The sequence below is a fragment of the Lactuca serriola genome, chromosome 5 (assembly GCF_051521515.1).
Source record: "Lactuca serriola cultivar US96UC23 chromosome 5, Lser_US96UC23_V15, whole genome shotgun sequence".
Lineage (NCBI taxonomy): Eukaryota > Viridiplantae > Streptophyta > Magnoliopsida > Asterales > Asteraceae > Lactuca > Lactuca serriola.
Genome location: NC_136412.1, coordinates 306,395,338 through 306,417,588, shown reverse-complemented (window position 1 = coordinate 306,417,588; position 22,251 = coordinate 306,395,338). Strand labels below are relative to the sequence as shown.

General features: G+C 33.2%; 1 protein-coding gene and 1 pseudogene across 1 annotated transcript; one reads left to right on the top strand and one right to left on the bottom strand.

The window, feature by feature from the left end:
- Window positions 1-1,480: 1,480 nt before the first annotated feature.
- On the top strand, window positions 1,481-5,900 carry LOC145050714 (putative serine/threonine protein kinase IREH1; annotated as a pseudogene).
- A 6,892-nt stretch (window positions 5,901-12,792) lies between these two features.
- Window positions 12,793-21,370, bottom strand: LOC145051773 (protein DETOXIFICATION 53-like). The gene is made up of 2 exons (XM_078999589.1): window positions 21,087-21,370; window positions 12,793-14,334 (listed from the first exon to the last, which is right to left on the bottom strand). The coding sequence occupies exons 1-2, from the start codon at window positions 21,264-21,266 to the stop codon at window positions 12,946-12,948; spliced, it is 1,569 nt and encodes a 522-aa protein (XP_078855715.1). The 5' UTR covers window positions 21,267-21,370; the 3' UTR covers window positions 12,793-12,945.
- Window positions 21,371-22,251: the final 881 nt, after the last annotated feature.

Below are 22,251 nucleotides of genomic sequence, written 5' to 3'. Positions count from 1 at the left end.
CCCTAATTTTAGTTATAGTTTATTAGATCTAGGGTTTATGGATTTGGATTTTAATTGCATGTTCATTAGACAAACTAGATCCAAAGCTATTAGGGTTTGCATGTACACCATAGGATTGATGTATTGCTTAAAACCCTTCAGTGGTATCAGAGACTAGGGCTGTTTGTTAGGGAATTGATGCTTATTTGATAGTGTAATGGCTGAAAAAATCGTTTTTTGCCCTTCTGCTTGACTGATTCGGCGAGTCAGTTGATGAACTCGGCGAGTCCGAGGGTCTGGCAGCGTTTTTTGGCGATTTTCTTGCTGTTTTGGCTTGGGATACTTACCATAAACGTTTTTAATTAATAAAATCCGATTTTTATTGATTTTGGGTGAATATCCTTACCAAAATAGTAGATAATTACCATTTAATCAAATATTTGTTACATTATAAGATAATGTTTAATTATTTGAGTTATTTGATGAATTATCCTACAATATATTTGACTAGGTCAAAATTAGATAATTGTCTTATTTGAATAGTTTCAAATTACTCCCTTTAAGTTTTATAGTTTAAATTTGAACCTAAAAGTTTTGTTCTTTGAAATTTAAATAGTTAAACCCAAATGTTTTGAAAAGTTTCAAAACTTGCCCTCAAGTTTTGGAATTTAAATTTTTGATTAAAAGTTTAATTTTGAAATATTTAAATTCTAAAACCTAATGTTTTGAAATGTTTCAAAACTTGCCCTCAAGTTTTGGAATTTAAAATTTTGATTAATAGTTTAATTATGTAATATTTAAACTCTAAAACTCTAGTATTTTGAAAAGTTCAAATTACACCCTCATGGTTTTGTTAAGTTAATTAAAAGTTTAATTAAAAGAGAAAGTTAATAAAACCACCTAGTATTTTAAAAGTGTAAAATACACGCTATATATATATATATATATATATATATATATATATATACACACACTACTAGAAAAAAGCCCTTTAATGACGCGCAAACAATGACACGCGCTGATAGACTATACGCATTTGTGCGTGCCCTAAAAAATAATGTCAGTTTTGCAAAATATGAAGGATAGAGGGCACCGCATTTGTGCGTGCCCTAAAATTAGTGTCAGAAAAGAAAAAAAAGAAAAAGCGGAGGGCACCTTTCATAAAATGTGTGTCATCTAAGAGTGTCGCTTTATAATTTTTTAATGAAACACGCGTTTTAAGCGGGATTTCACCCGCCTATACTGGATCCCAAAAATTAAACCCCCACGCCTCTTCCGATTAGCAAGAAAAAGCCCTAGGGCGTTGGTCTTCGTAGCAGCATCGCACCACCACCCAACCTCCGATCTCGCACCGCCAACCTTTAATAGCTAAGCGGGAAATGAAATCCTTAAAAATTAGAAAACCCCGCCCTGTTCTCATCTTCCTTCGTTTCTACTTTTCTCTTTTCCATGGTTTGGCCTAATGATGTTCTGTGAATTCCATGAGTTATCACTGTGAAATATGGAAGAAAGGATCTATGGGACAAATGGGGAGCTAGGGTTTCCGATTACGGTGTTTTTGTTGTATGAAAGCATTGTCGCTCAAGTTAAAACACGCGAGAAAGAAGGCATCACTGCTCTACCAGACCGATCACTTTCTTTCTTCTCCCTGAACAACAACAAATATGTTTTGTATACTCTCAGTGCTCGCTGGCCTCTCCAAAAATCGACTATGTCACTCACCTCGCCTTGCCTTTCCTATAATACCTTATCTTGTGACTACTTTAGTTTCTTTTTATCCTGTAAAGAACTGCTTCACATCGCTATCAAGAACCACACTTATTTCTTATCCAACTCCTTTCAATCCATATAAAATCGAAGAAAACTTATCTTCTAGTCTTCTATCCATTTCTTCAACAAGAAGACAACCAAGAAAAACTGAAAGGTGCGTTTTAATTAAGACCCATATGCATTTGTCTTGTCAAATTCATCTGTTTCTTTGTTAATTTTTGTTTAGTTTTCCAATTTGGGGGTAATTTAGGTTGTTATTTTTAAGTACTGTGTTTCGATTTAAGCCTCACTCATTTTTTTTATCAAAGTAATTTGGTGGTGATTCACCGATGTTGAAACGACGAACATTATTGGGACCTAATTATGTACTCAATCTGGAAATGAGAGATCTGAGGTCTTTAACACTTTCTTTATTTCCATTTATATTTGGAATTTGATGCATCGACATATTGAAATTGTATGGAACCAATTATTGGAGTAACATAATGCCCACCAACTGTTTGATGAAATGTTCGGTTCTTCTGACAGTGAAAGAAGTCATATTTGTTTGGTTTTTGTCATTTTCTCTTTGTTACTTATGTTCTTATTAGGGATTTTGAAGTTCTGGTTGTTCTTCATCATACAGGTGTTCCTCTTTGGGCAGGTTTATATGGAGAAAACATTGCACTAAGTTCAGTTGATGGAAAGAAAAATAAGATGGATAGTAGTTTCTAATGATTACCACATCATGAGGAGGTTAGGTTTCTTTTCCAATTTTCTTCTGTCACTAACTACTGTATATCCCTTCCTGTTTTGTTTTTCTTTCTGCAATAAAGCAACAACTTCCTCTATTTTATTATTTGTTGTTTACAACTTTGTCTTCTATATTTTTTTATGTTTCAGGGAATTTGGCACAAATAGTTTTAATGATTTGTTGGTCTACTGCGTATAGTTTAAATATAAGTGGCCTAAAGAGAATCATAATATGTAATTGATATTACACGAGGAAGAATAGAAAAAGGAAGATGAGCAAGCCAAGAAGAAGAACCTATTGGAAATGAGGAAGATATGACATCATTATAAGAGGAGATGATTAATATAACATCCTCATAGGCATAAGAAGAAGCAAGAACATGTGCATCAGAAAAACAAGAGCATCTTTGTAAAGTCAGTGAGCTTTGGCTGTATTAGTTTATAAATCTGTAAGGATAAACTAGAAACAATTTGATTAATTTGTGCATTTTTTTTTTGTTTTTCTTACTTTTCTGTTGTTAATTTGTGCAGTGTTTGACAATTTGAGTAGGGAGAGAGAAGAGTTTTTGATGCTTGTCAACAACGAGCTATATATATATATATATATATATATATATATATATATATATATATATATATATATATATATATATGCCTGTACTTGTGTATAATACAATGTTTTGATGAAGTTGCATTTACATGTAATCAATTTTATGTGGCACAGGGGAAGAATGCAGATTTGACTAAGAAATACACCTGCTAGATGGGAAGATTTTGATGCAGAAATGACATCAACTTGGGAAGTAAGTATGGGTTTTTAAGATATCATAAATATAATCACATTGTATAAGAAAGTAAAACAAAGCATTTAATGGACATGCATTGTGTAATGCGTATTGTAGTGAGACATACAAGTCAAATGAATTTGGTACCCTTGAAAATGTAAGTGAAGCAATCTTAATGATGACTTATTACTGTGATTTCAATTACTTAATGGTTTTTAGTTTTCTTGAATAGTATAAGAAAGTATATAATAATGTGATTTGCTACACTTAGCTCATATTCCACCTAAAATAGATAAAATCTCATTTTCTCATACAAATACTACATTTTTATCCCTACTTGTACTTTACAACCTTACTCCCTCTGATATGTCAAATGTTATCGATTTAGTCTACAAATCAAACAACAGAATTAAATCCTTTACTGTTGACATAATGGCATACCACAATGTTTAATTGAAGTTTTCACAACGTTTTAGGTGATTATTCTTCATATTTATTAGGTTTACGGGCATGATTACTAGAGTAGAAGACTCTCTCATCAATGGGAATGCTCTTAGAAGCCTGTTGATAGTCACAAACTGAAGATCTCGAGGTTTAAATAACGTAGAGGTAGGCAGGCATTTATTTATGTATCCTTTATTGTATATTTGTATTAAATAAATAGCTGATTGATATAAATTTAATTTATGTGAGCGGGAGCAGGAGGTTTTGTCAATGATACGGGGTAAGTTTGACAAAGCAAAGGAAGAAGTGGATGCTAATCTTCATATATTTGCTGGGGATTTACTTGGAATTCTAGAAAAGAATGTAGAGAGTCAACCGTAATGGCAGGAAACTCTATAGGACTTACTGATGTTGGCTCAGAGGTGTGCCATGATATCTCTTGGAGAGTTTTGGTTGCAGTGTGAGGGGATTGTTCAGGAACTGGACGACAGGCGCCAAGAGCTCCCCATGGGTATCTTGAAACAGCTTCACACCTGAATGATGTTCATACTCACAAGAGGTACAAGGCTCCTGCAGTTCCATAAAGAAAGTGGATTGGATGAAGATGAACTGGTTCTTCAACTCCGTCCATCCCTTCATTCAGCAGATAAACGTATTCCTCCAAGACCCTCAAAACCACCATCATCATCATCATCAAGAAAATCTTTCAGTCAGGAACAACACGAGATGCTGGAACCTAAGAAAGAAAAACCTATACTACAACATCCTGCAAATGTTGCATCTCCGCCTACTGTAGAAATACCTAAAAACTTGGACTCGGGTAGAGACCGAATGGCTTCTTGGAAGAAATTCCCATCTCCTGGACCTGGACCGAAAAGCCCCCAAGAAGAAGTTGTGGTGAAGGAACAAACTGATATAAAGTTGGATGCTATTATTGAGAGGGTAGCCAATGAAAAAGATGTGGATCCGATTACTACTACTATGAAGCCATCGCCTGTTAAAGATTCACATGCACAATCACAATCACAGTCACAATCAAGTACTTCTTTTAAGCATCAGCATCAAGTTTCATGGGGGTGGGGGATCAACCGAATATCTCCGATGAAACTTCCATCATTTTTCGGATTTGTGAAGAGGAGGTTCTGACTTTACATGTGGAAGAACATTCTAGAATTTGTGCGATTGCTGATTGTTGCGATCAGACAGGTATAAGTGTAGATGAAAGGCTTGTAAGGGTTGCTGAAACCCTAGAGAAGTTAATGGAGTTGATTTCACAAAAGGATAATAGAAGTCCAGATGCTGCTAAAGCAAGTTCAAGTGTTACCGAAGTCTGTGATTTCATGTCCCCTAAGCTTAGTGATTGGTCACGTAGAGGTTCAGAAGACATGCTTGATTGTTTTCCTGATCAAGGCGATAATTCTGTATCGATGGATGATCTTAAAGCTCACCCCTCAATGTCATGTAGGACCCGCTTTGGTCCTAAATCTGACCAAGGAATGACCACATCATCTGCTTGCAGCATGACTCCTAGGTCGCCATTGATCACACCAAAAACCAGCCAGATAGACTTGTTATTGGCAGGGAAGGGTGCCTATTCTGAACATGATGACCTTCCACAGGTAGGTAATAGGTTCTTATTTGTTATGAGATATAGGTATTGATATTGAAATATTTGTAGATGAATGAGCTTGCTGATATTGCTCGATGTGTTGGCAATACGCCATTGGATGATGATCGATCTTTGTCGTATCTGCTGATGTGTTTTGATGACTTAAGAGTCATGATCGACCGGAGAAAGTTTGATGCCCTGACCGTTGAGACATTTGGAGCACGCATAGAGAAGCTTATTCGGTGATAACATTTTTATAATAAACATGTTTTTTATGAGGTGTGTGTTTGTTAAATCATAAATCATAAATGTTAATTATTAGTTGTTACAAGCAGGGAGAAGTATTTGCAGATTTGTGAGATGGTTGATGATGAAAAAGTTGACATCGCAAGCACGGTTATCGATGAAGATGCTCCATTGGAGGATGATGTGGTACGGAGCTTGAGAACCAGCCCTATACATTCCGGAAATAAGGACCGCACTTCCATTGATGACTTTGAGATTATAAAACCGATTAGTCGTGATGATGCAATTGTATATAAATGAGTTCATTTTTTATAACATTTACTCACTTTTGGAATAATTATTTGTATTTGACATATTAGTGAAATGAATTATCTTTGTTCATTATGGTATTTTATTTTGTATTATGAGATTTTTAATGTATTATTTAATTTGAAAATTAGTAAATCTATAAATAATATTTTTTTTAAACATTTAAAATTATGATACGCAAAAATGGGTGTCATATTCATTTATGACATGGCCTTTCTTGACAAGGGCTTTCTTGATACGCATTGCGTGTCATTAACACGCGCGTCGTAAGGTTACGACACACGAATGCGTGTCGTCTTCCTTTATGACATGGCCTTCCTTGATATGCAATGCGTGTCGTAAAAGCGCGTCGTAATTGCGTGTCATAAATGAGCGTCGTAAATGCGCGCCGTCTATAGACGACGCGCAAAAGCGCGTTGTCTCTCTTTATGACAGGGTCTTCCTTGACGCGCATTTGCGCATCGTCTGAGCCTTTTACGACGCGCAATGAGCGTCGTAAAAGGCTGTTTTTTCTAGTAGTGATATATATATATATATATATATATATATATATATATATATATATATATATATATATATATATATATATAAGGGGTGTATAAGGGGTGTTTAAGGAAATTGCCTATAAAATGGCGATTGAATGGGTATCCACTCTTACCCACCGCACTCTTGACTAGTGGAGGATCGTTAGCCAAACGTGTAGGATAGGACAGAAACCTTCCATTATAAGTATAATGACATACAAAGTAACTAAATATTTTTTAAAATTCCCAAATCATAGTTACTTTAGGCAAAATGTGAAATTGTATGCTAATCCATGGAATGACACTTTGTACCCTTGCCGAGACGTTAGTGGAGCGTGTGTGGTTAACCGACACACTAATTTGGGTTTGGCATTGGTAGCGAAGGGTGACTCGATGTTTATCATAGATCAATGGAGCATGTGTGGCTAATTGGCACATTGATTAGGTGATAGTAGCATTGAGTGCACCATGTACATTCGCATGGTTATTCACACCTTGTTTGTGATCCTCGGCATCCCAGTCGCAAATAGTAGGGCATAATCGAGATTAAACAAGCCATTGAAAAGTTCAATGAATCTCAAAAGATCTAGGAGTTTCAATTCATTTAAAACTTAAATTTATTTTTCGTTTTCATGGTGGAAATTGGTAAATCGTCATTTACCTACCTTCAAATATTCTGCAACTAGATTATGGCATCCCTCTTCTAGGTTGTAGAGTATTATGTTGGATCCTAGCCTTGATGTTTCATTTGGGTGTTACATCAAGGATTCTAATCAAATTGACCTAAATTTCTCCCATTTTGTAGATGTCTGAATCTTACAATGGTCTTCCCAAATCCCATGGAACAAGTTTTCCAAATGGAGATGATATTCCACGATATGATCGAGGAACCAGAGATCATGCTTCACTTCGTCCACCTCCTCCAATTATTCTCCCTGACCCACAAGTTCGAAGGCTTGAAAAGTTCAAGCTCACTCAAGCCCTTTTGGCAAGTAAACACGAAGATGGGAAACCTGTGTTTACATGTCTTAGAGATGAAGTCACACATTGACAGGTTAAGGATGTTGGGTGTCGAGATTTAAGGTGAGTTGGCTGTTGACTGGGTTCTTCAGTCGCTTCCTGAATCATATAATGAGTTCGTTAGAGAGTATTATATGATGGATCGTGACGTGACTCTCATTCATCTCACCTATTTGCTTTTAGCTGCTGAATCAGCAATGATTTGGCGTGCTGGTCAAGCAAATTTGTCTGATGAATCAAACTCCCAAACTTCAATGGACACTGGCAACATTGGAAGTGCAGAAAGGACTAAGCATGAGATTGTCTCATGTGTTGTACCAAAGGAGTCCATTTGCTTTTATTGCCAAGAAAAGGGGCATTGGAGACGAAGCTGCCCAAACTACCTGAGAGATCTAAGAGATGGGAGAGTCAAGACGTATGGCTCTACTTCAGGTAAAATCCAATAACTAACTCTATAAGTTCCTATTCTTTGATTTTCAATACATGATGTGATAAGATTACATTTTGAATGTTTTGTAGGATCGAAGAAAAGAGAGGAAGCTTAAGGGAAGAAGTAAGCTGAATCTAATTGTGAAGAAATGGATTTCAATCGCATTGCTTGAAGATCGAATTTTTGAGATACTACTTTAGAGTTAGAATAGATTGCTTAGAAATTGAAATAGCATAGTTTTCATTTGAATTGCAATGTAAGGACAAGTTTTTCCGCAATAAAATGAATTTTGATTTCGTCTTATTTATTTATCCTTGCAATGGCATATGTGAAAATGGATGTTTATGTATTTCTAATTTTAGTAATGTTGAATCGGATGTGATTCTTGATTATGTTATTTGTGAAATGTCGAGAATTTACCAAATAGGGAGAGTTTCTCATCGCCTAAGTTTCAATTGGACAGAAACTTGGAATCATGCAACATGCATTGCGTGATGAATGAGAGACTTCATATTTGGAAATTAGACTAAATCTTTGGCAAAGTGTCAAGTGAAGGACTAAGAGATCGAGTACACTAGGTTGTACATTAATCAAGTCCACCACAAGAGTGATAAAGATTCGTCATGATTTACTAAAGTTTAGTAAATATGATTATACTTATAAGATTAAGTGTAATTCTGAGTTGGTTGAAAGAGTTTCAATGGATAGCAGAACGAATAAAGAATAATCAAGTAGGCAGAAAGATAAAAGTTTCTCCATTTTAAGAAGAAGGGAGAGTACCTTTTATTGTTTTTTATGATAAGTCTTAATGATTATGAACCATATCTCAATTGATCCTCTAGACGAGCTTTAGTGCATTTGTATGTCTACGAAGAAGAATCGAGAATAATAGAAATGGTTAAATCAAGAAGTCAATCATACTTCATTCCAATATCAAGTCTTAGACTTATACTCCAAGATTGTGAATTGAGTGACACATCTTTAGTAGGTTTATAACACCCGTCAAATGTGGAATTGGAAAAAGTCTTCTTATTCCTGCACATTTGAGATTGGTAAGTTGTGATGTCTTGGATAAGACAAAGACCAACTAAAACCAATTATGTGAAGTAATAGTCTTGATAAAAACTACACTAACTCTTGAATATTTGTTTTGTCAAGGAATGTTTCTGGTCAAGAGAATCTTATATGTCAAGGAGTCAGTGGGAGTCTTAATGGTCTTGAAAGGTTTCAAGAACAAATCAAGAGTTAAATCTAGTTGATCATCACCAGCACACGACTTGAGGTTTAAAGCCTATCATGGAGGACATACTCTTTTTCAGTGCCATTCCAATTTAGTTAATTATGCATGTGAGTTCTATGAGTTCTCATTTGAATGCATAAAGACAAAGCACATTGATCAATGGAAAGTACATTGATATGAAAGGGTGAGTTGCTTGGAAGACATGGTGGGCATTCATTATTACGGCATCCCTCTTCATAGTTCGAATTGTGAGATTTGGCAATTAGTCTGAACATTTTGAGACTTAGTAACATGAGTTCTAAAAATGTTTAGGCGCACATATAAGCTATCTAAGAAAAGGTGTATGAGTTTAAGAAGCTTAGATAAAGGATTATCGAAGCATCTAGTATTAGAAATATGGACTTTGGAATTCAATAAGCATTGTTTTCTAGAAGTTCAAGTGTTTTCTGAATACATGTCAAAGCTAGTGGGAGCATAAGTGTTATGCTTGTATGGAAATAATCATTGTGTTAGTGGGAGCATGATTATTATTATTTTAAGTATTACAAGTTAGCAATATTAATTATAGAAAACAAAGGTTCACTTTGCAAAGTTGCAGCGGTTGAAAAGTTATTTTGCTATAATTAAGGGAGATAATATTATACTTCATTTCAAATCTAAAGGCTTAGATTGTGGAATTTTAATCAAATTTATTCAAATATATATGAATGTTGTGTTGGAATGGTTCAACATGAGGAAATTCTATATATGGAAAGGATAATTGCATTCTCAAAATTTGGTTATGATTACGACATCCCTTTTCATAATCAAAATTGTGAGAACATGGCAATTAGAAATATTATAGCAGAAGACTGGTAAAGTATCACGTCTTCATGTGAGACATTATGAATCGTGTTCCATACGCTTCAGGTATAGGATCGATTGCATATGCTATAATGTTTGATCATTCTAAAATTTTCCAAATGCTTAGCACATTAAGAGGGTAAAAGGACTAGAAAAGTTTTGGCTAAAATAATTAAACAACTATCAAAGGACGATATAAGGTTCGCTAAGGATTTGTTGCTTGTGAGTAGTTGGAAGTATAGTATTGGATGGACCATATTGACATTATTTTGAATAAATAAGACTCTATTTAGAATGAGTTGTCATATGAAAAATATGGAAATGTTTCTATATTGGGAGTTGGATATTGAGAGTCTATGGCTAGATTAGAAACTTTTATGCAAGAAGGATGTTCAAAGGAATGTACTTTGAATGTGAGAATTCGCTTCTATGGAATTTTATTGTAACAATTTCCGATAGAATACCTTGGAATTTCATTAGCCAAGTCTTGGTGACTTCTGTGCTATTACATTACGAAAGGATCATTGCATAAAATGTTATATCTGACATATTCCAAAAGTGGCAAGAATTTGGTATTCTTACACTAATGATGAGGATTGGGAATTGTGAAATGAGTTTCATTGGAAAGGTTTTCAGTTGATCTATTTCACAAAGTAAGGATCATAGGTAACATAGTGTGCATGCTTGGAGCATGGGAAAACTATTGTTGTAATTCAAGTAATAAGTTGATTATCTGAAACATTAAACAATGAATAATGAGTAGTCAATATGGTGTTTAAATAAAAATGTTTTATTGATGCTCAAAAGTTTTGGGGCCATATAGGATTAAGTATTATTGTTGTATTTCATTTTGCATGTTTTGACTTCCAGAATAACTGGGTTATTCGAACCTCCACAGTCGGTCATACGTTGGAAGTAGGTATGAAGGAAGACTGTCATGAATCTGTCTGTAGATTGTCTAAAGTGTTTAGACATAGCACAAGTTTGCTGCAGAGTTCATGAGTGCTTTGATAAGATTAAAGTATTGGATTAAACCCACGCTCACTTGAATCACTTCATGGATTTATCACGGGTGATTAGTGAGACGATAACATTGTATATTCTTGAAACTAAGACATATGAGTTGTTATTTGTTGGTCGGTTGCACATTGATGATAAGTAAACGTACCAGTAACTTGGTGTTATAAAACTTATTGTTGTGTACGATTCGATTAGTAGGTGCAAGCAAGCATTTGAGTCAAAGTTTATCCATTCCTTTTACCCAAGGTGGGATAAAAGCGATATATGTGGGCCCCTCGATGATTTAGTGATGACACCCTAAGCGCTTGGCTAAGCCGAGACTAAGTTGATGTGTTCAATTATAGTCTGTTGTCAGTCGTCATAAATCAGATGTCGAGAAACAATACATAAACAGAGAGAATGATTTAAATCCATGTCTCGTGTCTATATGATATCTTGAGAATGGAGGAATATATAATTCCTTATCTAAAGGACACGCGTATCTGATAAGATCAGAGTTGACAGCGGCTTTTGAAAGCTACGATTGTTGATCAGGTTCTGAAGTTATGCAAAATAGTTATTAGACTTATCAAGTGGGAGACTGTTGGATTAATGTCTAAGTCCATAACTATTTTGGTATGTACTTGACCCGATTATGAGCATGGTCCTTTTGGGTTGCCTTCACCATAGCAATATGTAGGATGAATTAAGGAGAAAAAGGTTTAATTATGATTTATTAATATATTAGGAGAATAATATATTAAAGGAGAAATCATATGGTTTAATTAATCTTAGTCAAGAATTAATAAAGAATTAATTTTGTGGCTAAAAGAGATTAATTAATCTTAGGGGACTGGAATTGTGATTATAAGATAATTGCAATTGGGCTATGGATCACCTTGGAATAATAGGTTGGATGAATTCTATGGGGAAGCCCATTAGAAATCGTTCAAGGCATGTTCCAGAAGGGGTCCATGGGTTGCTTAGGGCTTAAGCAGTCAAATTAGGGTTTCATTGTTAGATAACCCTAATTGCCTACCTATTTAAAGAACCCTAATTGCCTACCTATTTAAAGAACCCTTGAGACCCAAAAACGTGGTTAAGTGTTCCCTTAGGGTTTCTAGCCGTTTTTTGTGCCTCCTCTCTCCTCCCTCTTCATCCAAGTTGCTTAGTGGTGTTTGTGACTCCATTAAAGGTGCAACACTTGAGGTACTAAGCTTTCTGAAGCCAAGGATTGATTGTTATTACTATATAACAATCAAAGGTAAGATCTAAACCCTAATTTCAGTTATAGTTTATTAGATCTAGGGTTTATGGCTTTGGATTATCAATTACCTGTTCATTAGACAAACTAGATCCAAAGCTATTAGGGTTTGCATGTACATCATAGGATTGATGTATTGCTGATAAAAATATTAAAATCGAATGAATAAGAATTTAGATGAATATAGAGATAATTATCAAATTGTATTTTTTATTGATCATGCCTAGGTTGTAAAAATGCCTTATTTAACAAATAAAATGGATCAATTACTAAATTCATTGGCATTTTTGTATATCTAAAAAAACTTAAACAGTTTAGAGCACCACAAATTTAGCCTACTAGCCAGAATTTAGGAACAAATAACTAAATATTATGTTGGAACTAGGATGTTTGGACCTCAAATGAGACAATGGTGCTACTAGAATGAAGAATATTTTTTTTTTTGCTGCACAAGTTATATTTGGTCTTATAATACTAAAAGATTGATTGATCATCTCTTATGAACAATTGCAAGTTTAATAACACTGATATGCGATGCTAAAAAAAATAAAAATACTTTATTCAGTACGGTTTTCCTCTCTATTTCCACTCCTAATCAAAATCAATAAACCAATTAATCATCTAGCAGAAACTAAAATAAGAATAGTAATGTCCTCTAATAAAATGTTACAAAAAGCTTTAAACAGGAAGTGTAAAACAATAGCACTCTGAAAAAGTCCCAATTTGGAACAACTATATACAAGACTTAACATCAAGGGACAAGTTCTATTGACTCTTTATCATCCTTATTCACAATCAATGTTAGTTCCTCTGCTCTCTTAGATTCATTAATCCAATCAGTTTTTATCAAGGTATACACCATTAACAACGCACAAGCAACCTGTGATGCAACCAACCCTAGCCATAATCCCTGGTAACCCATCTTCAAGATGAAAGCCATCACAATTGACATAGGAAGTCCTATAAGGTAAAAGGCAGCTATGTTTATCCTCACCCCAACTTTGGGTCTAGCTGAACCAGTCAACACCCCACAAGCCGCCGTTTGCAGGGCATTTCCCACTTCAGCGAAGCCCATAACAGGTAGTGCTGAAGAAAGCAAGATAAGGATCTGTGTTTCATGAGTGTACAATATTCCAAGAACATTTCTCAAAGCAATATATATTACAAAGATTACAAGTCCATATATAAATGCGATTGAAATCCCAACTCCTGCAGCCCATTGTGCACGAGCTGGTTGCCCAGCTCCTAACTCATGTCCTACGCGTTGTGATATGCTCATACTCAAAGAAAATGGTAACACATAGACGATTCCTGTTAGCTGCATTATGATCCCAGTTGCAGCTACACAAGACTCAGGGTTCTCTAGCACTCCGCTAAGAAAAAGAATGATTTCATACCACCACCACTCCAAACAAACCGAACATACACTGGGGATGGCTAGACTCAACAATGGCCCCCAACCTTTCAAAACAAACACCATGTTGGTTGTTGCAACCCAAGGTTTGATTGATACTTTTGATAGGTAAAGATATAGCACCAACCCGATATTCATGTTATATGTGAAGCATGTGGATGCCAATGCAATACCCTTCATCCCTAGGTTTAAATAACTAATAAGAAAGTAATTTATAGGGAGATGTAGGATTGTAGCACAAGTGGCAGAAATGGTGGCAGGTGAATTCAACCCTTGCGTCCTCAAAAAGGATCGTAAGGGTAGAAGGTGTGCTAAGGCTGGGAGTTCTGGGAGAGAGAACACTAAGTATGATGCTGCGACCTTTGTGATAACACGGTCTTGACCAAGGCCTTGTAGAACAGGCTCGATGTTTAGCCATAGAAATGTGATGGGAATGGAAATAAGCAAGAGGAGAAAGAACGTTTTAATGTAGATTTGGCTAACAACTGAATATCTTTTGGCCCCGTAGGCTTGAAAACAAATGGGATCCATTCCCATGCATAGCCCTTTCATGATTGAGAAGCCTGTGATATTTGCAAAACCAATGGCTAAAGCACCTCCTGCTAGTTCAGATTTTCCCATGTGGCTTAAGAAGAGCATGGAGATTACGGATTTCGAAAATACAAGGAAGGTGGTTGTTGCCACTGGACATGCTGATGTTCCTAGTAATATTAGTTCTTCAACCACCTACAACACAAACAAATTCAAAATATATCAATTTTTCTCAATCACAAAGTAAACTTAACCTTTTATAGACCACATATTTTGAAAAAATATTTAACTTTTCTTTAGAAAGGAAACAAAATATTTAATTATAACCGGAAATGATCATAAATATACATGTATTAATTAATAATCTTAAGGCTGTAAACAAACCAAATAAACACAAGCACAAGTTTATTCATGTTCGTTCATTTGTTCAACTAATTAAACGAACAACCATGAACAAACTTTTTGTTCGTGTTCGTTTGTTAATTTGTTTAGATTACTTATACAAACAAATACGAACTAATAAACGAACGAATCTTTTTGTTCATGTTTGTCCGTTTATGTTCATTAAGTTGCTAAACGAATCGCTACACACGATCATAAATTAACAAACTTCAAAAAAACATAAATGAACATATATATAAGCCTAAACATCCAAATCAAGAATCATAAACGCTCGTTGTTAACATTTCTCATACGTGGATCGTACTTATTAGTGTCAATTTTGATATTTTTATGAACTCTAGAGGTTTTAAAACTTAGATCACGTTTAGAAGTGCCACTTTCACTCTCACTAGTTAAATTATACATATTTTATTATATTACACACACACACACACACACACATATATATATATATATATATATATATATATATATATATATATTAAATAACATATTGTTAGATTAAGGTGTCTAAGATCATAACTAAATTGGTATAAACTTGCAATAGAAGCAAAGTCTTTTTTGGGTTGCCTTCATAACCATAAATACCTATGAATGATATTAGGAGAGAAGGATAAATGATTTGTTAATATATTATGTGATTAATATATTAATTGAGAATAGATAATTGATATGTTAATTTCTTATGTGATTAATACATTAACATGAGATCAATAGTTAAATAATTGATTTGTTAATTTACATGGTTAATAAATTAATAAGAAATCAAATAGAATTGATTAATTATTAATCAGAATTAATCTAAAATTAATTTGGGATTAATTTGAATTAGTTAAAGGTGCAGTGGGTGAATGTAATTGTTTAATATTTATCTAAACTAAATAAGTAAAGGGAATCAATTAAAATGAAACTTCGACACCTTATGTCTTACGTCTCACATAATACCTGAAACAAGGTAAATGTACAAATGACATAAGAAAACCCGTTTTAAAAGATGACACTTGGCCATGGTTTTCGATCGTGGCATGACTTGTCAAAGGTTTTTCAGTTTATAAATTTCATTATAAGATTTAAATCACTTAAAATGAAACCTCAATACCTTTTGTATCGCTTAATAACCGACCCATTATAAAAAGAGGACATTTGACCACCGTTTAAGGTCGTCGCACTAATTGTCACTTTTTTATGTAAAATTGACGTGAATGTGTGAAGTCTGGTGTGCAATGGTGACTCATTTTTAGTAAAGTGTCATAGAAACAATCATGTGAATTAGTTTATGACCTTTAGCGAAGAGAAATATGAAAACCGAGAAGACCTAGTTTTCAAAAACCGATGTCATAGCGCAATTCTGTACTAGTGCAAAGCTAATAATTAAATTGGTGTAAACTTGAAAATATAAGTAATGTCCTTTTGGGTTGCCCTCATAACCAGGAATAGCTAGAAATGATATTAGGAGAGAGAGTGTGAGAGAAGAAGAAAAAGAGAAATGATTTGTTAATATATTATGTGATTAATATATTAATTGAGAATATATAATTGATATGTTAATTTTATTTCTGATTAACAAATTAACATGACATCAATAGTTAAATAATTGATTTGTTAATTTATATGGTTAATAAATTAATACGAAATCAATTAGAATTAATTAATTATTAATTTAAAATTAATTTGGGATTAATCGGAATTAGTTAAAGGTGCAAGGGGTGAATTGTAATTGTTTAATAGTTGAAGAAAAGAACCAATTCTAGAACCATCCATAGTATGGACGATTTTAACTTGATTCCTAGAGTTTTTGGAAGCGTCATAGATGCATATAAAGAAAGAATTTGAATTGAGATTAAATCTATTATTTAATTAATTAAAATATAGTTTCACCTGCAAGTTACCTAAACTATAAATAGGACCCCTTGGTTCATTATTTTGGTTCATGACCTTCCTAAGAAGCATCAGAATGAAATTTCTTTCTCTCTCCTCTCCATTCTAGAGTTTCTAGTGTTTTTGGTACAAACCATTAGAGACATTAGACTTTTGGTGCTTGTTTTCCAAGGTTTTCAAGAAGGATATTGGTGTGATTCTTTGCAACAATAATCAAGAGATATGTAACCCTAATCCTATGTATATTTCGATTATAACAAGTTATCATTAGGGTTCTTGATGTTCATAGTTTATTGTTATCATTAAAGAAAACATAGATCCAAATAGGTTGCATGTAAATTTAAGAATTAAATAATTTTCGCCTCATGCGTAGATTTATAACCAATAAAACCTATCACATAATAATAATAATAATAATAATAATAATAATAAAACATAAACTAACAAACATAAATGAGTGCACATTAATGAATGTTCACGAATGCAAACTAACGAATAAGAATATTGCTTGTATTTGTCCGTTTAACTGTTCAAACAAAAAATCTTGTTAATATTCATTTATTTATCAAATAATAAAAATAAACGAATTTTTCTTTGAACGATTCATTTACAATCCAATTGATATTGATAATGACAATAAATGAACTTAACTATGACGGCCTAGGAACATTTCTTAAAAGGAGAGAAAAATGAAGATCCCAAACAATTAAGGATACTAATAATGCATCGAACACTTTTTAAATTTATTGAATTGACATATGAATCATTTCATTTTTCATATAAAGTTACCATTTAATTCAATGACTTAACACTATCAAGTTCAACTCTATATTCAAAAACAAAAAGTAAAAAATTGTTTTCTCCCTCATTAAACAATTCAATGATCAATATTAATCTCCAAATAAATTGAATATAAACTTGGTATCTTATTATAATTGAGTTTCATCTATTGGATGTTAATTAGGTTTTTCATCTCATTCAAACATTTCATTAAACCATCGATAGTGGATGTATTTATTAGGTATAATATTTTACAGTGAGAGGATGAAAATATATGATATTTTTTTTGAAAAATGAAAATTATTTATATTGTCATCGAAAATAGATGTATAATACTATTTCTATTCATTATGTAATTGTTGTAGTATAAACTATAATGTATACTTTTATTTTTATACTAGTTTATAACTCGTGGGAACCACGGTTATAAAATTAATTAAACTTTTATAATAAAAATTCAAAATTATTAATCAATTATTTTAAATAAATTATTAATTTAAAATATATTTTTTTAGTTATGCGAAATTATAATCGTTGATTCAAATAAATATGTAAAATTAATTTTTAATATATATTAGACATTTTTTATTTGTGAATTAATAAAAACATTAATATAAAATTTAAATTTTAAAATAGAGAATAAATACATTAACAAATAGCATCACATTAATGAGGAGATCTAAAAAATTTAAAATGAAGAACTAATATATTGACAAGTGGCAACATATTAATTAAGATGTGTAATATGATGACACATGACAAAATAACTATTATTTTATTAGTATAGAATCTAAATCTATTATTTAGGGAAGTATCAAAAATTTCTAAGTTCAAAATTAACCATATACCCTACGTCATATGCCAAAGAAATTAAATACCAGAGTGCTAGAATGCAGGATCACGACATTTCTTTTGGAGCGACCATAAGATGGAGAAGCATACAAAGGTGGTAGTAATAAAGGTTAGTATTGAATGATTAAACCAACACAAAAGATAAAGATACCAAACAAGAATATTGAGAAGAAATAGAGGACCAAAATGAAGTCTAATTAAAGGCGAACGATCAAATAAACGATTGATAATACAAAAGGTTAGTCGTACTTGCATGTTTAACAATCGATCATTTGCAATACTAATTTTAGACCCCCAATCTACTCCTAAATTATATAGTTTTCTCAAATGAGATTTGTGCTTGGAATAAGATTTCAATAAACACACATAATATAGATGTGATATAAGAACACAATGATCTATATGGTTTACTCGATCAGAGTGATCCATATGTGAACTAAAGATATTTTTATTAGATTTGTAGTTGCCACAATCTTGCTGCTTAGAGTTACAAATGTACAAGGAGATCTACTTATAATGAAAAAATTGCCTAGAGTTGCTTGTAAGCCATGACGTATAAGCCTAAAACATCACCATCAGGTCTGACCCTATGCTCTAAGCACTACAACTAAACTGTTTGGCACCATACACCACAAAATTGAGCATCATAGAACTTTTGATAAATATCACGAACCTTCTGCTGAAGCATCGTAGAACTACATTATAGCTGACAACATAGATCATACTCCACAACGCAACAATATTCCACCTAGAGGTTGATCAACCAATCTACACCTATGCAACTCTTTAAACCTAATCTCTCTCTAGCCCAAACCATCTCTTCATGTATCATGAAGGTCGATTGAAACCATACATAAGCTTCAACTTCTCTATTGTCGCAGCCTTACTAAACATATGTGATATGTCTGAAAATTAAAATGGTACTTCTTATGGATATGTCTTGTTATTTTGTGAAACACTGGATACTTCGCAAGAAAACTACCGTGTCGTTATTAGAATATAGGACATAGTATTAATGTTTCTTTCCTAATTTCACTCCTTCCCAATCCTCTTTACGTATATGCGTGCGTGTGTGTGTATATATATATATATATATATATATATATATATATATATATATATATGGTTTGGTTCAACATAAAATCAAATTATACAACTTAACCACAAAACCTCGTTAAAATGACTCATATTCATTTTTGAACATAAGTCATTTTGATGTTCATATGTAAACATATGTTTTTTTTAAATGGACTTTTCTAGCAAGGGTTTCTAGGTCACTTTAGAACACCGACTAATCTCATACCGGAAACATGAGGCTATATGCCTAATATCGCAGAGTTAATATAGATGAACCTTCACAGTCACAAGGGCTAAGTAGTGACGAAATTTGAACACGGGTTAATGGGTTGTTCACTATATCTTTTACATATCTTATCAAGTCATCATAAACCCAAGTGGTAGAGATGAACATATGTTTATAACTGAACAATGGTCATTTACATGTATAAACCACAAGGTCACCAAACGCAACTTCCATGGATTCGTTCCCCTCATGGCTTGAACATAAAGGTAATCAAAGTAATTATAGTTTTAGTAAATTATTGCCTAATTAACCATATGTGCTCTGGTGCTATTTGGTTTTGTTAGAAATGTGCAACTACGGTTGAGACTTGAGAGTCCAATTCACATTTTGGACAAAAATGTAGAAATATAGATTAAAGAGTAGATTAAAAGTTGTTTTAATTAAACTATTACTAAATTTGCATCAACCTACAATAATTCTTGGTACACCAACATAAGCTTAATTTGTATGGCCATTTACAATCATACTTTACTTTTCAGAAATTAAACTGGGAAAGATGGGAATCATGTGATGCTAGTTACATTGGTTTATGTACACATAATTAGTTATATATATTAAACGGGGAAAAAGTTAACTATGATAATTGCTACTTACCGAATAAAAGCAAACTTTGTTGGTATGTACCACCAACTTTTTGCAATCAGGAAAATAAATTGCTTAGAGAACAATAAAAACTACTTGAAAAGTACAAATCCGACTCAAGCCAATAAAAAATTGCTAAGTTGTATCTTATAATTTGGTGTAAATGATATAATACTTACAACTTGGTGACTTTTTCCCTAACCTTTTTCAAAACTTTTGTGGTCCGGAAAAAAGTTTGAGAATCTTTCATAATGGAAAAGTTGATGGTCCAAGTGATTTTGATTTATTTGTGGTAACTAACGGGCACAAAATCATTGTACATAAATCGATCTGGTTGGCATTGATGGGGTTTATCTTGAAGCATTTTGTGTATTGGGATTATAATGTCAATGGTAACTCGACGTTACCTTTCCTTAGCACCGCAATTCCTTTGAATGTACTTCCAGTGTAGAAAAGTAAATCATTCTTGCGATTATTAACTAAATTTATCATCTTCAACCACATTACAGGTGCAAATCACAAATGAAGTAATTAAGGGTTTAGTTTCGTTCAGTTATGAACAAATTACCATGTAATGTTACATTCTGAAACAATGTGAATCCGTAACATAAATTTTTCACCCACGTTATATTGCTTTGTATATGAGCATTGACAAATGCTATCTTTTTACACTTCGATAAATATATGTAACTTCAATAAGGTGTGCATGAAGTAGATGAGTAGCTTAAAAGAGCACTAAAAATACGTGGAAAAGCAGAACACTAAGTTTACAAATCAACAAGAGAAAGAACGGACATTTTCTAGTAAGCATTTGATATTATGTGGAAACTGACCGACATCAAAACAATTCGGAATGTTACACATGATCAACTAACCCCAACTAGGCCACTTGTATAAACCATAAACATGAAAATGCATTAAGATATATGACATTTATGCACTCAAATTAAGGTTTATCATCTAAGAGCTTAATCCATGATTTGAATCCTAAGCCTCTAACTCGGTATAGTAGATACATATATATACATATAGAGAGAGGGAGAGAGAAAGTGAGAGAGAGAGAGAGAGAGAGAGAGAGAGAGAGAGTAACCTTATGTAGAAGTACTTGTCTGCGAAGAGGATTACAGTAGTTATCTGCTTCTCTTGCTCCATGAATTCCATTATCTTGAATCTTTGATGGTTGTTTCTTTTGTTTAATCTTTTCATGATTGATTACAATGACAGTATCAGTATCCCTAGGCCCTGCTTCATTTACATCCATAATGCACATGCCCGCTTTTGAAACAGACACTGGAGATAACTCACTGAAAATAGTTCGTGTGTTTTGTCGTGAGAAATATTAAAGAAATAGAGAACTCAGAGGAAGGAACTGGTGCGTGGTTACAGAGTGGAATGAGAGTGGATTTCATAAAGAATATTATTTGAATGAATTCAAAGGAAAAGTATTCCTTCGGAAATGATGGGCTGTTTTCATGGGTGTACAGAAATAAATTATAATATCCTCAAGCATAAAATAATATGATGTTCAGAAGAACTAAAATGCCTTTTTTTATGAATATATATGCGAACCTTAAAATCTTCGAAGTAGGTTCTGCTGGTTCGTCGTTTAATACTTGGCTGTGAACTTCTTCCTCGACCATGGCCTTGGAAGTGTTGAAAGACAAAAGATGAGGGCACGCATGCATATGTTACAACTCAACTCCAAGTCATCAACACATGATTGAATGCATTCGCCAATGCATTTCCATTTTTCTCCAACAGAGAAAAAATAACTATTTGAGCTCTTATTCACTAAGGCATTATCATTTTTAAAACGCATCCATATATACAACGATGCTCAATGTTTGGTGACAATAAGCATTGTTATTTTCAATGCTTTACGTGCATGCCATGATTAGCCTAGAAAGATATCTAAAATGTTAATATAATATATAACTAGCTCGGCACATTATATCATGTATATGGTTCTAAAGTTATGCAATTTGCGGTTAATAAATTCGTAATTCAAATTCTTGGTGTGGGAAATCACGGCTAAAACTTTGAATAAAAATATTTACGTACATAAATTTTTTTAACAACCGAAAATGTTAGTGATTTTAATGTTATCAACACATTTACAATTAGTATAGTCGATATTTCATTTGAGATAAGCTGAGTTCCATTTAGCTGTATTTTGAGACAGGGGTGCGAAGTGCACACTCGGGTTGTTGAAGTTTTTAGTGAGACCAGACATTTTATGAATTGGAACTAATATG

Bases quoted from the DNA above. Each gene is read 5' to 3' on its own strand.
- LOC145051773 (XM_078999589.1), bottom strand. From the start codon at position 21,266: ATGTGCATTATGGATGTAAATGAAGCAGGGCCTAGGGATACTGATACT. The intron at 14,335-21,086 runs GTTACTCTCTCT...TTTGTGTTGTAG, and splicing joins GACAAGTACTTCTACATAAG to GTGGTTGAAGAACTAATATT.